This window comes from Anabrus simplex, chromosome 1, assembly GCF_040414725.1.
Source record: "Anabrus simplex isolate iqAnaSimp1 chromosome 1, ASM4041472v1, whole genome shotgun sequence".
NCBI classification, from domain to species: Eukaryota; Metazoa; Arthropoda; class Insecta; order Orthoptera; family Tettigoniidae; genus Anabrus; species Anabrus simplex.
In genome coordinates this window covers 1242184185-1242199355 of record NC_090265.1, presented here as the reverse complement: position 1 = coordinate 1242199355, position 15171 = coordinate 1242184185, and the positions used below count along the sequence as shown (strand labels likewise).

General features: G+C 42.6%; 1 protein-coding gene across 1 annotated transcript in view; it reads left to right on the top strand.

The window, feature by feature from the left end:
* LOC136877934 (arylsulfatase B) overlaps positions 1-15171 on the top strand; it is a 289271-nt gene that overhangs the window by 70043 nt on the left and 204057 nt on the right. The window contains exon 2 of the mRNA XM_068228776.1: positions 7574-7733. Within this exon, the coding sequence (XP_068084877.1) occupies positions 7574-7733 (160 nt within the window). The remainder of the gene's footprint in view (positions 1-7573; positions 7734-15171) is intronic.

Genomic DNA, 15171 nt, shown 5'->3' with positions numbered 1-15171 from the left:
CAGGTCATTAATTCATGATATTTCCTCCAACACTTCCATTAAATATTCTGAAATACTTTAGTCCATTTTCTTTACATTCAATTAGCAATGCGTTTCCACCTTTCAAAAATTGGAACTGAAATTATTTACTCCCAGTCTTTCTATTGCTATAATTAGTGTCCACTCTATCGTAGAGCACAGTGATAATAATGGCGTATGGTCTCTGGAGAGACCTGGTACGAGTCTTTTAATTGACTCCCATGGGTAACCTGTGTGTCTGTGAGGATGTTCATAATGCAAACATACCAAGCCCCAATATAACGGAATAAACCAAATTAAGATTAAACTCCATGACCCGGCCGGGAATCGAACCTGAGATCACTTAGACCGAAGGCCAGCACAATAACCATACCACAGTACTAGTACAGTGTTGCTAATACAATACATAATGAGAGCGTTATCAGCCTATAATACTCGGTCTGAGTGAGGAGTCTGCCCTCTGAACCTTCAAGCAGACATTACCTATTCGGATTGTCTCTTTTAGCCATGGAGGATCCTTTTTCCTCAATATTGTAGTTTCCCTCTTTATTTAATTCCTAGAAGAATGCTTCGCCATATCAATGGCCTCCTCCACACCACAGCTGCGATTAAAAACATCGCACAGCTCTATTTTCTTCTTCTTCTTAGTTTTATTGTTATTATACTACTGCTACTGCATTATTTTCTTCCATTTTTTTTTTCTCACCAAAGGTTGGCGTTCTCGTATCAGGGTTGCCATATCATTCAGCAGCCAGTTCCATTAGCCTCCATTTGTCTTTTCGGAAGATTTGATCGAAGTAGAGTTTTTTTAGGGTTAAACCTTAGCATGATTTCCATCTCAACGGAGTAAATCCTCGCGTGTAACCTGGTCTGTCCATGAGATCTTCTGCGACACATCCATATTTCAAAAGCCGGTTCATTGACGAATCCTTCAGCTTCCAGCTTTCAACCCAGTAAGACAGCACTGGTAACACAGAAACATTTCAAGAAACTTCAACGAGCTTCGAATCGGAAGTCTAGGATACACACAAGTTGTTTGAACTTCAGAGCCCATTAAGCCAGATCTGTCGTTATAGTCTCAGGGCATGCTAGGCATAGTTCGCCGCTACAGTCAGCCCATTTCTTCATGCCGCTGCAAAAATTGGCATGCGCCTGTTTACACCTCAGGCAAGAACACAGGATTGCTTAACATGAGAGTATAACTCCGTGAGTCATCAGATATATTGTTCACTCACGAAAAATCAATCCATTTATACACAAGCGGGCCAAGAATTTTTATCTGAAGGTAATTTCACGTGATTCTCGTGTCCTTGACTCAGAGATGGCCGTGGCAACAACCAGACAGTAAAGAACATTCCGCCCTAGAGCACTGCACGAAAAACAATGAAATAAATCCTGGTGCCGAGTGTAGGGGACAGGTCAAGGAAAGTATTTATCTCCCGTAAGAGATTAAAATAATACTGCACAAATTATCTCATCTTTTATCCATTCCCTTGACTGAAAGTTCAGCGCAGTGCCCTTCGGTCAGAGGACCTCGGGTTCGATTCCTACCCGGGCTGCAAATCTTCACTGCGTATGGTTAATTCCTTTAGCTTGGAACTGATGTTTGCGATAGTCATAATACATTTCATTTATATACAGCACACCATTCTAACAACCACCAGAGAAACATACTACACTGAATACGTCCCTCCATTTACGTTTGGAGTTAGAGAAGACATCCGGTCATAAAGTTAGGCCAAATCCACATCAAATGCAGATCCCAACAAATTGGGAGAAAGACCAGGAAAAAGAAGAAGATGAAACGATGGGCTCATTTATACCGAATCAAGAAAATTATCTACAGTGGTGGTGATTATTGCTTCTAAGAATTATAACAAGTGAACCATCTCTTCAAAGCTGTCTACCTTGTTTCTTCTTTCCCAGCCGTGTCTGTGGCTTTCAATTAGTCACTCTCAGATTTTCTTGGTGCTGGAAAATCTACTCTAGGAGAGGTGGTGGTATAGTTTCTAAATCACTACATTGCTTCCTTAAAGTCTAGATTTACTTCCAAACCTCTCCACGCTGTTCATATGGAGTGAGGTCATATGACACTGTTGATAGTGATTCGTCCGTCATATGGAGACGTTGAGCCTTTGGCAGACCCACTGGTGTTATTCGACAGGAGTAGGCTATGTGCCGACACTAGATCTGCAGGTTGCCTATGGGAGTCACATAGAAAGAACTGCACCAGGCGAGCTGAACATGTCCTCGGACACTACTGACACTAAACTAAGTAGATCTTCTATAAGTAGACTTTGGTCTTGCTCTTCATCTGCTCTGTTCCTCCATGTTCAAGGAGCGATGTACGATATGAGATTCGTCTCATCTTATTACACGATCACACCAGCGAAATTGCTTCTCTTGAAGATTCTTGAGGATAGGAGTTCCCTTAAGGGTGGTCGTCCCATGGAAGTGGATTCCTTCGAACTACAAGTTTGGACGAATCTGTGTGAGGTCTGTTATCCTAAATCGTGTGTACGCTATGCTTTGCGTATTCGGCCTAGTTTACATGTCTCACGCAATGGTGCTTTATACAGCAGATACACGTCTAGTAGCGAGAAGAAGAACTTAGAAAAGGAGATGGCCGTGAGTACATGATATTTTATCGAAAACACAAACGTTTGGTGAAATTTCGCACCTGTGGGCTGATTTAAAAATGATAAGAGAAAGCGTTTGATTATTTACGCATCAAAGTGTCTCATTTCGACACATATTAAACAAATTAAACCATTGTAAACAATCCTCAGACGTAAGAATGAAGTGATCAGGTGGGAAAATAGAAGTAACTTGGAGTATTGCTACAGCCCATGATCATCTGTAAGAGGTGAAAGAGACAGATTTGAAACTTAATTTTTAAGCAGTCCTCGTATAAAAAATGAAGTGACCAGACGGGAATTCAATCTTCAGATACATTAATCTATTGAAAAGTAAACTCGTGTCATCATCCCGGGGTGGCGCAGCTCTTTTTTGGCACATCCCCAATGGAGGTGAGATACATGCACCATTTCAACCACACACCAGCTCTCCTGCCACTCTTAAATTACTGGTAGTACCGAGAATCACACCGGGCCCCCGAGGACGGCAGCTAATAACACTCACTGTTACACTATGGAGGCGGACATGAATCAAGTGAAGTGGTATAAGTTGAATAAAGTACTGTATATAAAATTAAATTTTCCTAGTTCAAACACTTCCCTCGTCACCTCATTGCATAACTTCTTCTGCACATTCTGCAAGTGAGAACAGGACTGTTGTTGGTCCCAATAAATACTTCCTGCCTTATATGAAAAGTAACATCTTTTCAACACCCATTAAAAAACTTACCGGGCGAGTTAGCCGTGCGGTTGGGGGGCACAGCTGTGAGCTTGCATCCGGGAGATAGTGGGTTCGAACCCCACTGTCGGCAGCCCTCAAGCTGGTTTTTCCGTAGTTTCCCGATTTTCACACCAAGAAAATGCTGGGGATGTACTTTAATTACCCCGTGGTGTAGGAGTAGCGTGCCTGCCTCTTACCCGGAGGCCCCGGGTTCGATTCCCCGCCAGGGCAGGGATTTTTACCTGACCTGAGGGCTGGTTCGAGGTCCACTCAGCCTACGTGATTAGAATTGAGGAGCTATCTGACGGTGAGATAGCGACCCCGGTCTAGAAAGCCAAGAATAACGGCCGAGAGGATTCGTCGTGCTGACCACACGACACCTCGTAATCTGCAGGCCTCCGGGCTGAGCAGCGGTCGCTTGGTAGGCCAAGGCCCTTCAAGGGCTGTAGTGCCATGGGGGCAGGGGAGGGGTTGTACCTTGGTTAAGGCTATGGCCGCTTCCTTTCCACTCCTAGTCCTTTCCTCTTCCATCGTCGCCATAAGACCTATATGTGTCGGTACGACATATAGCAAATTGTTGAAAAACTCAGGTCTTCATCCGAGAAACCCAAACCAAACTGGATATTTCACAGTTCGAACGCATTAGTGTTACAATATGCCAAGTTATCTGGCAAGGACACGTTCCCACATTTCTTTTTAAATCCCGTCCGGCTCCATGGCTAAATGGTTCCATTGAGGTTCCATTGAGGTTCCATTGAGGTCCAGGTTCCATTCCCGACCGAGTCGGAGATTTTAACCTTAAATTGTTAATTCCCTTGGCTCGGGGACTGGGTAATTGTGCTGTCCCCAACATCCCTGAAACTCACACATCGCACATAACACTATCCTCCTCATCGGAGGGTCTGCATTATAAGGGCTGCACCCAGCTAGAAATAGCCATACGAAATTATTACTTTTAAAATCTCGATAATTTCCGTAGATTATGGCATCACCGTTTTCCTTGTGAATGGGTACAAATAAACTTTCACGAAAATGACCCGGCATATGGGCACCAAAAATAATTTACTTTAACAGAGAACCTAACCAATTTCATCTTTCTGCTCCCAAGACTTTCCATAGATCAGAAGGAATTTTGTAAGGTTCAACTGTCTTGCCACATTTCGTTTGTGAAATTGCCTATTGAATGTCCATAGAAGTGACTTCAAACACATGTCCCTGGACTAGAACCTGTATGACTGCTTATTCTCTTGAAAACTCTTCATCCAGCCTATTCGTTGACATATTCCTGCCATCGGTCGTTAATGGCAGATTTCCCCAGTTTTCTTGGATATATCTCTTAACAACAGTGCCCTTATTCTGCCTTTCTCTCTGAGCAGCGACCTTATAGAGATAATTTGCCTCCTCGGTCATTTTTATGTTGACAAATGCCTGCTACTGGGCATCTTTCTTTACTCTAGCGACTACAGCGCACATCTTGGCAATGTTATATTCCTATCTAAGATCTCAGTACGGGCGCCGCTTTTCTTTTTCCACTAGACTCGCAAAGTCAATTTCCTGGCCCTCAGTGCTTCTTAGACATCATATATGCACCACCAAATCTCCTACCTGTCTACCGTACTTATTAATGCTAAGTGTGAGCTATGGCAGTGAGACTTAGAACATGAGGAACAAAAGATGAGAAGAGGATTCATGCAGCTGACATGACGTTTGTTACACCAGAAATGAGTACCAAGTCAATTCATGAAGGCATAGACGACCGGAAAATTAAGCTAACCACTCTATCTCACTTAGTGTCGAGGTTGAAATGTATGACATGTTCTTACTGCCGGGTACCGAACCTCGGAGCTAATGAACTAATAAATGAATGATAGTGAAGGAAACTAGGAAGGAGGGGGTAGGCATCGGATGTGGCCTATGAATAGGAGCTCTCTCGACTCTTGACTGGAAGTGAAAATGGGAAACTACAGAAAACCATTGTCAGGACAGTCGACTACTGTGTTCGAACCCACTCGTTTCCCGAGTGCAAAGCTTGGCTCTATAGCTCCAGCGCGCCGGCCTCTCACCGCAGGGTTTCGTGGTTCAAATCCCGGTCACTCCATGTGAGATTTGTGCTGGACAAAGCGGAGGTGGGACAGGTTTTTCTCCGGGTACTCCGGGTTTCCCTGTCATCTTTCATTCCAGCAACACTCTCCGTTATAATTTCATTTCACCTGTCATTCATTAATCATTGCTCCAGAGGAGTGCGACAGGCTTCGGCAGCCGGCACAGTTCCAATACTCGCCGCTTCATTCATTTCACTCCTGTCCTGGTCGAATGACTGGAAACAGGTTGTAGATTTTCATTTTCTATCAAGTCAATAAAAACGTACAGACAGAAAGAAGAGTATATATAATTTTATCAAATACTGCACATACTGCAAATACGAAGATCCGCCAATGAACCTACGAATTATGAGTCAAATGTGCAAGATGAACGGTAGTGGAGGTGGTGGTTGTGGTGGTGATTAATATTTTAAATAGAAGTACAACTGGACAACCACTTTCTCTTAACACTAAATAGAAAGGAAAACGGAAGAGATCTGAACCTTCGAAGAATTAAGCTAGAGAAAAGGGAGGGCCACAGAGGGCGTGAAAATGAAAGACTCCCCAGCACTCGCAAACATAGTACGGTACGTCGTGGTCGGAAGAGAACAATTGCTGGTGAAGGGGGCCCACATAGGAAAGATGAAACTGGGGAGCCTGGTACGAGTAAGTTGCGAACAGAATCTGGCAGTTAACTATCTTTTTAGGTAGGTGGGTGAGTTATACCTGACTGACTGACACCTCCACCAGCTCCTCATCAAGGCGGTAGCGATAGGATGCCTTCGAATTTGCCCCTCGGTACCTTACTATCGCTGTTAAGAAGGGAATAGAAAGAATGCAACTGCGTTTCATGCCACACTTTGCATGCCTGTCAAAATTCACTGTTGCCAATGGTAGTACACAGGTTGAATTTTCTTCGTCATGACTGTAATGGTGTCTCTGTTGTGATGGAGATTTGAATTAACTGCTTAAAAATAGGATTTTTCAGGGTGTTTGGGAGATATGCACAAATAACTTTACGAAAGATAAGGATGAATGTCTGCAGGTCGTAAAATATGATTTCGTTAAAAAGAATTTTGTTGCTAGTGGTTTTACGTCGCACCGAAACAGTCAGGTCTTATGGCGAGGATGGGATAGGAAAGGGCTAGGAGTTGGAAGGAAGTGGCCGTGACCTTAATTAAGGTACAGCCCCAGCATTTGCCTGGTGTGAAAATGGGAAACCACGGAAAACCATCTTTAGGGCTGCCGACAGTGAGATTCGAACCCACTATTTCCCGAATGCAAGCTCACAGCTGCGCGCTCCTAACCGCACGGCCACCTCTCCCAATTTCAAAAGAACTAGAGAATGGTTTTGTCCGAGGGAACAGGTTGAAGTACAGTGCGATGTTTCTGGGGTAGGTAGTAGCTTCGTTTACCCCCTGGCATGTACCACCCGCCATACGATGCTTCACCCAGTATGCATGCGTAATGTGTAAGAAGCTTCTCTTTTACAAGTTGCTTTGCGTCGTACCGGCACAGAGAATTCTTATAGCGACGATGGGATAAGAAAAGCCTGGAAACTGGAAGGATGTGGCCGTGGCCTTTCTTACGGTACAACCTCAGAAGTTTACTGATGTTAAAATGGGAAACCACGGAAAACCACCTTTAGGGCTGCTGACAGTTGGGTTCGAATCCAATATTCCCCGAATGCAAGCTCACAACGGCGCGCCGCTAACGACACAGCAAACTCACTCAATAAAAAGCATTTATAAGCACTGCAAATCACTGCATTGTACAGTATGTACACATTATTTCACTGCGGCTTCAGGACGTATTCTGCATTTATAATGTGCAAGAAATCCTTCTAAGTACATCACTGCATTGCAGCTTCAGATAGTTATGAAAACATTCTACGTACAAGAAGGGAACGTTTCTACACTGGAAAATATTGTAAGCTATGTTAGCAAATCTTTAAGCCTTTATGATTAAATACTACCTGAGCTACAAACATAAAATATTTTAACTTTTTCTTTGAAATAGGTCATTGTGTCATGCGTATTCAGGGCCCTACTAATAACCAGCAGAAAATATATTTATACTCTTCTCGCCCAAAACCTGTGTATATTGTACTGTTTCAGGGCTGGAACGATGTCAGTTTTCACGGCTCTGATCAGATCCCCACCCCTAACATTGACGCTCTGGCCTACAGTGGAGTCATTCTCAACAGCCACTACGCGCAACCTCTTTGTTCACCCTCCCGTGCTGCCCTTCTCACCGGAAAGTACCCACTGCACAATGGTAAGTTTGTTTTGACCATTCACCTTAAGTAAGACTCTTCTGTGAGGCATTATTATTAACAGTACACACCCTTCCACAAGACGTCGGCGTCAGAAAGGACTTACCACTGTACAACTGGACCAAGTTCACGCATGCAACACAAATCACATTAGCAGTAATTAAAGGAAGAATTGGCGATGGTTGTGATTATTGTCTTATGGAGAAGTGCAAGTAGGCAACTGTTCCCCCCTAATACCAATCAGAGAAAAGATGAAGAGCGACGTGAATATGAGACTCACTAGATCTCACAAACCAAATCCCGTCGGGATCAGAAGAGAACAAGTGTTTATCAAAGAAGGTCCGATAGTAAAGACAGATGTAATGAGACTAGCACAAGTAAGTGGAAACAATGCTAAACTTGGTAGTGGCCCTGTGTCGTCAACTCATGTCCCAAGTTGAGAGCCATGAAGGTATCTCTTTCAGTTGCCTCTCATTACAGGCAGGGAATACCGCGGATGTATTCCAACACCCCTACCCATAGGGTAAAATGCTAAACGTAACTCTTCCAATTTGAGGTGTAGCTGGTATTTGGACTAGATTACTTGAACATTATTTATTCAGCTGAAAAATACTACTGTAGGCCTAACAATACAGCAGTTCTTGACTGAATTGGGACAGATACAGTAGCCCAGATAAAATGAACGGAAAGAAAAGGCATTACTTAAATTAATTCAATTTACTGCCAGCATAGAATAACATCATCGTAAGATGTGACTGAACAACAGGAGTACAGATCACTCGGTGAATTTTACAATTATCGGAACCGTACCTTGTAATATAATACAGATGATGGAAAGGAAAAAAGAATGGAACAAGCTTTCTGACTCTCCTTCTTCTCATACTGACCTAGAATTTTACTTATGCCTATTCCATTATGTGTTCGTATGATTCAAGGTTGTTGAGACCAAAGCTTTATGTCCACTGACAAATGTGATCATGTGAGTCTATTTAATCACTGTTCAGAGACATAAGGCAATTGAAATACGTTAATTTTATATCTTTGTAATTATTACGATTTTAGTTAATAAAGGTTCAATATTTTTCAGACAGATTATATTATCATACGGATAAAACACAAAGTTAAGTAAAATTGTGGCTTGTTTGAACGTTACAGAAAAAAATTAACTATGAAAATTTTCGTTCAGATTAAAGCTTCAGCCGGTAAGGCAAGCCTCTCAGTTTCACGTCTTTCTCTATATGGGCAGCCTATTTGTTAACGTGCTTCATGTTTAAAATATGCGTCCATTTCTGCATCATGTAGCATACTCCAGTGCTCTCGACACTTATTCTTGGTGTTCTAGACCGGAGCCGGCGTCGCACCACTTGTGATAACGTAGGCTGAGTGGACTTTCAACGATTCCTCAGGTCCAGGTAAAAACTCCTGAATTAACTGGAAATTTGAACAAGGGTTTCCAGATAAGGGGCACCAACGTGCCACTATCATTACTCCCTACAACTCTGGGCTTTACTAATTACGAGTTTAAAGAATGTATAACTTACTTTGCTTTATGTCGCACCGACACAGATAGGTCTTACGGCGACAAGGGGACAGGAAAGGCCTAGGAGTGGGAAAGAAGCGCCCATGGCCTTAATTAAGGTACAGCACCAGCATTTGCCTGGTGTGAAAATGGAAAACCACGGAAAACCATCTTCAGGGCTGCCGACAGTGGGATTCGAACCCACTATCTCCAGGATGCAAGCTCACAGCTGCGCGACTCTAACCGCACGGCCAACTCGCCCGGCACAGATAGGTCCTACGGCGACGAGGGGACAGGAAAGGCCTAGGAATGGGAAGGAAGCGCGGGTGGCCTTAATTAAGGCACAGCTCCACCATTTGCCTGGTGTGAGAATGGGGAAACCATGGAAAACCGTCTTCAGGGCTGCCTGCCGACAGTAGGGTTCGAACCCACTATCTCCCGTATGTGAGCTCACAGCCGCGCGCTCCTAACTGCATGACCAACTCGCCCGGTGTAGCCTTAATTTAGGTACAATCCCAGCATTTTTCTTGTGTGAAAATGGGGAAACCATGGAAAACCATCTTCACGGCTACTGACAGTGGGGTTCGAACCCACTATCTCCCGAATGCAAGCTGATAGCTACGTGACCCAAGCCGCGCGGCCACTTGTTCGGTAATTACGAGTTATGCTCAACTACAGTCATTATGCAGATAAATGTGTCAAACAGTATACCGATTCGTAATAGAGTGGTTTTCTGACCGAAGTGTATGCGAATTACACGATCTGGACACTTTGTGTGCACACAAAATATTGAAGAGAATCAGCTACTTAGATCAATGTTCGGAAGGAACTTCGTGGTGCCTGTAAAGAAAGTCACTAACACTGTTGGTGCTGCATAGTCTGCAGCACATTAACGTTAACCTATCATCATCATCTATAGATTGTGCCATGTTTCTAAAAATATTCTTCTCTTTTTCTTGGCACTTTTGCCATCTAGCGAGCTCCAGTAATTCTATCATCATTTTAGGATGGTTTCCCTTTACCTCTCTTCCTCTTCAAACATGTTCTTGATAAAGTTATTGTGTCTGAAGAAGACACCAAAGATTTTCCTCCTCTGGATTTAACCTATGAAATCATATGTTCTTCTATTTATTATTTACTACACTGCTCCCACAAGTCTAGCTCTAATATTGATATTCTGGTAAATTCTTAAGATTTCTGGACATATTAATTGATCTAACTATCTTCTACTTTTGAGAGAAATAATAGTCATGACAATTTCTTAACTCCATATATGTAATGTTACTAGAGCTGATTAAAAAATCCTTGAAGCAATGTCCAAGAATAGATAAACGCAGATCAGTTTATAACACATTTATATTAAATTGCTCCAAATATAATTATTTCACCTACACTTTCCTGATGCCTGATTACATTACGACGTCAAAAGGTTAACGCTCTCTTCCTTACCGAATTTGTTTAGCAGAAGATAGAAGTTAGACAAATACGTTACCTCAGTCAATCACCAATCACCATTGATCTGCATTTAGGGCAGTCGCTCAGGTGGCAGATTCCGTATCTGTTATTTACCTAGTCTTAACTTCGAAGAATTCTGAAATTTATCGAACATATCCCTTGGCAAATTGTTCTAATCCCTAATTCCTCTTCCTATAAAAGTATATTTGTCTTAATTTTTCCTCTTGAATTCCAACTTGATCTTCATATTGTGATCTTTTCTACTTTTGAAAACACCACCCACACTTATTCGCCTACTAGGCTAATGCCATTCTACGCCATCTCTCCACTGACAGCTCAGGACACATCGCTTAGACGAGCAGCTCGTCGCATTTCACCCAAGTCTTCCCACGCTAAACTTTGTTGAAATTTCGTAAGACTACTCTTTTACCAGAAATCACCCAGAAAAGATCGATCTAATTTCTTCGGATTTTTCTGGTTCACAAATCAAGTAATTCTGGTGAGGGACCCATAAACTCGTACCATACTCGAATTGTGGTCTTACCACAGACTTACATGCCCTCTTCTTTACATCCTTACTAACCTTCTAAAAACCCTCATAACCATATGAAAAGATCTGTGTACAATAATGAGCGATATTCACTAGCTATTCAATCAATTGTCTCACATAATATCAGTTAGTGAATAACAGACGCCAAGAATCCTTGAAACGAGTTATTTCGTGGTATATGGAAAGACTTAAAATTTAAGTGACAGCAGCGTTAGTTAGTGAATTAAGTCTCAAGATTAAGTGTAGCAGTCCTTCGACGATCCGCCAGAGATTTTCGTTGTACTACTCTCGTCGTTATATCGTCACCCGGTTTCTCTTCCAGAATCTGCCAAAAACAGAAAAGTCTTATTAATAATCTGTTTATAAACTAACCTTCACTTTAACGAGCTGATTGCTGTAAAAGACAATTGCAAAAGACCTTATTCTAAGAATTCAGCCAGTTTAATTCGTACACTACTTAAACAGCTTACATCCGGAAGTAATAATAATAATAAGAAGAAAAATAAGAATAATGTATCTTGAGTCCTCGGACGAATTGCTGGTGGGATCACCAACAGCTCCACCACCAGTTATCACAGATGGCGTAGGCACGTCTGACGAGGCACACGAGGGAAGTGGGGAATGAGTTATTTTCCTTCACTTTCGTTACCGAGCCAGAAGTTGTTATTACAGGACATATCAGTCTGCCAAGTCTGAAATGCACGCACGCAACAACCAACCCTACGAGCAAAACTTCCCCATCATTCATATTAGGGATTGGCTGTGAAAGGAATGGTATTACTGGCGTTGCTTATACCTCACTAACTTTCATATAGCAAAAGCCAAGGGCAATTTCTACTTCTTACTACTCCTCAAAGTGTTCGTTCCTCCCCTGAAGCGGGAGGAGAGCCTTCTAGCGAATGACGCCAGAAGAAGTGGAGTAGGTTGAGGTGGGTGCGGCCGAGGCCATGCTAGGAACTGTCCCGGCATTCACGTTAGTGCTAGAGAAAGTAAAACCAAGGAAAACCAATCTCAGGACAGCAGACGGTGGGGACCAGCCCCTCTCTGACCCCCGACTGCAGAGGTGTAGAACCACAGACCAGCCATGGCAATCAGTCTATGCACCCACCGACAAGAACTACTAGTCATGTTTTCATTCTTCCTCTGAAGGGGGAGACGGGCCTCTTCAACAGTGACGCCGTCTCTCAGGCTGGGAGTTTTGTTACTTTGAAGGAGATGCTCGGAGAAGGTGAGGGGTTGGCAGCCGTGGCGTATAATAGGAACTGCCCCGGTTTTCGCCTTAGTGTAGGAGAATGGATACCGACAAAAATGAGGCTGAGGCAGATCAATGAAATTAACAATTATTTTTTTTTGCTAGGGGCTTTACGTCGCACCGACACAGATAGGTCTTATGGCGACGACGGGATAGGAAAGGCCTAGGAGTTGGAAGGAAGCGGCCGTGGCCTTAATTAAGGTACAGCCCCAGCATTTGCCTGGTGTGAAAATGGGAAACCACGCAAAACCAACTTCAGGGCTGCCGATAGTGGGATTCGAACCTACTATCTCCCGGATGCAAGTTCACAGCCGCGCGCCTCTACGCGCACGGCCAACTCGCCCGGTCAAATTTGTTTTAAACCATACTAGAAATCATAGTGCACTGTGCATATTATGTCTCGCCAAAAAAATATTATTAATATTATTTTTATTGAATCATAATTAAATTCAAATGCTAATATTAGTCTAACAATAATAATAATAACAATAATAATAATAATAATAATAATAAATGTACGGCCTGAACTAACTGGCTGCCGGCATTCTGAAGTGATGCCATCTATGTGATCTGCGTATCAACTCGGCATTCCGACTTGCTACCATCTAACAGAGAAGCAGAGAGCTCTATTGAACGGTTACAACAGCCGAGTTAATTTTGTAGAACAGAGATGAGTAGCTCAAGTCGTACAGCCTTCTGAGCTCAAATTTTCAGGTTCGATCCCAGTTCAGTCCGATGATACTTGAAGGTGCTGAAACATGTCAGCCTCATGATGGTACATAAATAACATGTGGGATAAAACTCCGATACCCCTTTGTCTCCGAAAACAGACAGAGTACCTAGTGGGACGTAAAACTACTAACATTATCTATTAGGCCCACCCCAGCTTCACTCGATCTAACGATTGCAGATGCTCCAAATTTTCTAAATTTTCTCGCCTTCAAAAATACCACATATATATTGTCAAATTATGTTCTTAGAATTAAACATTATATGGCACTTGACCATATGGAAATAATTGAAGTAGGAATGATCTAACAGAGAGAAGAAGATCAAAACAGACTGAGACAATGAACTGCGACAACATAGAACAGGGCCTCTCAAACGCCCAAAATCTCACGCGTGCAAATCGAGGCGCAAGAGCTCCGTGCACTGTACATCGGTTCCACTCGGCTTGGCTCGGACCAACGCTACGTCTCTGGGCAACTCGGCTCAATTCGGCTCGGATTTGGAGCGCTACGGAGCAAGTGAGGAAGATGGAGACAGGGGAAGCGACGAGACAGGCGTGGGGAAAGAGAGAGACAGTGCTATTGCTCCAAATCGAGGAGTGGGGATCTGCACTCTGAGCAACCAAGCGAAGTCGTCTTTTGCACCGTGCACAGTGCAAGCACCAGGCGCATGCACCCTGAGAGGTCCTGACATAGAATAATGCTCCTATTAATACATTAATGTGTATGACGAATAAAAGTTAGTTAAATGAGGATTATGAAGCTGTTATACTGTAGAACACAGAAGCACATCTGATCATATTGCTGTATGTAAGACAACAGTCGGCTTATTCTATAATGGCAATGAACTACGATAACACACAATAAAGCTTATATATATTCATTAATGTGGATTACTGTACTTCTACAGAAATAATTTATAAATTTGAATGCAGTTTCTTTAACTGTATGATATTTGATATAGCATGTTATTTGATATTACATGAAGACCGCCATGGTCTAGGCTAAGACCAGGTTGTATTGAGGATTTTCCGTCTATTTCTCGGCCTTATCGATAGCGAAAGCAACACTTTGTTGGTGTTCACAATCATTATGCTAGTAACAGTATAGAAATGTGGATCCAGGAGCAATTATCTCGCATGTTAACACTAGCTATGAGTTTAAAATGTTTAAACAGAGTCTCTCCTTGGCCTTGCCTACACTCACGCACGTGCCTAGTTCGAACACAAGAATACACGAGGTGACGTTGCCATAATTACGGCCAGTAATTTCTTCAGACGATTCCTACAGCGGGGGAGTGTGGTGATAAAATCTTTAAAACTGTTATTTTTAGGGCCTTAAAATACGGTTTTTGGTGTCCCATGGGGACTTACCGAGTTTGGTTCTTTGTGTCGTGAGGTTTAAAATGAGCTTTGTCTCATAATACTATAATGAAGAAGTGTGTATGCATGCTCTGTTTAAATTTGTCAATCTCAGGGACAGTGTTATTCTGTCGAGATACTCATGATTACTGAACCACATTTCCATGCTCTTATCACCATAATGATTGTGAATAGCGCCAAGATGTTGCATTCGCCATTTACAAGGTAGAGAAATAGAAGGGATATCCTCAAGAAAACCTGGTCTTTGCATAGGCCATGACCCTGTTCACGCAGTATCAAAGCATGCTCTGTCAAACATCAACACAGTCAGAGAAACTTCAGTAACATGTATGAATTCCTTCTGCGGAAGTAATACATATTAATGTATAGAAGAGCTTTATTGTGTGTTGCCGCAGTTCATTGCTTTTATAGCATTTGCATTTATAGCAATACGTTCAGACGTGTTTCTCTGTTCTATCAGACAGCTTCATAGCATTCATTTAAGTACCTACCTTTAATTCGTTATGCACATTAATGTAATGTAAAGAACCTGTATTCTGTAGTGTTGCATCTCA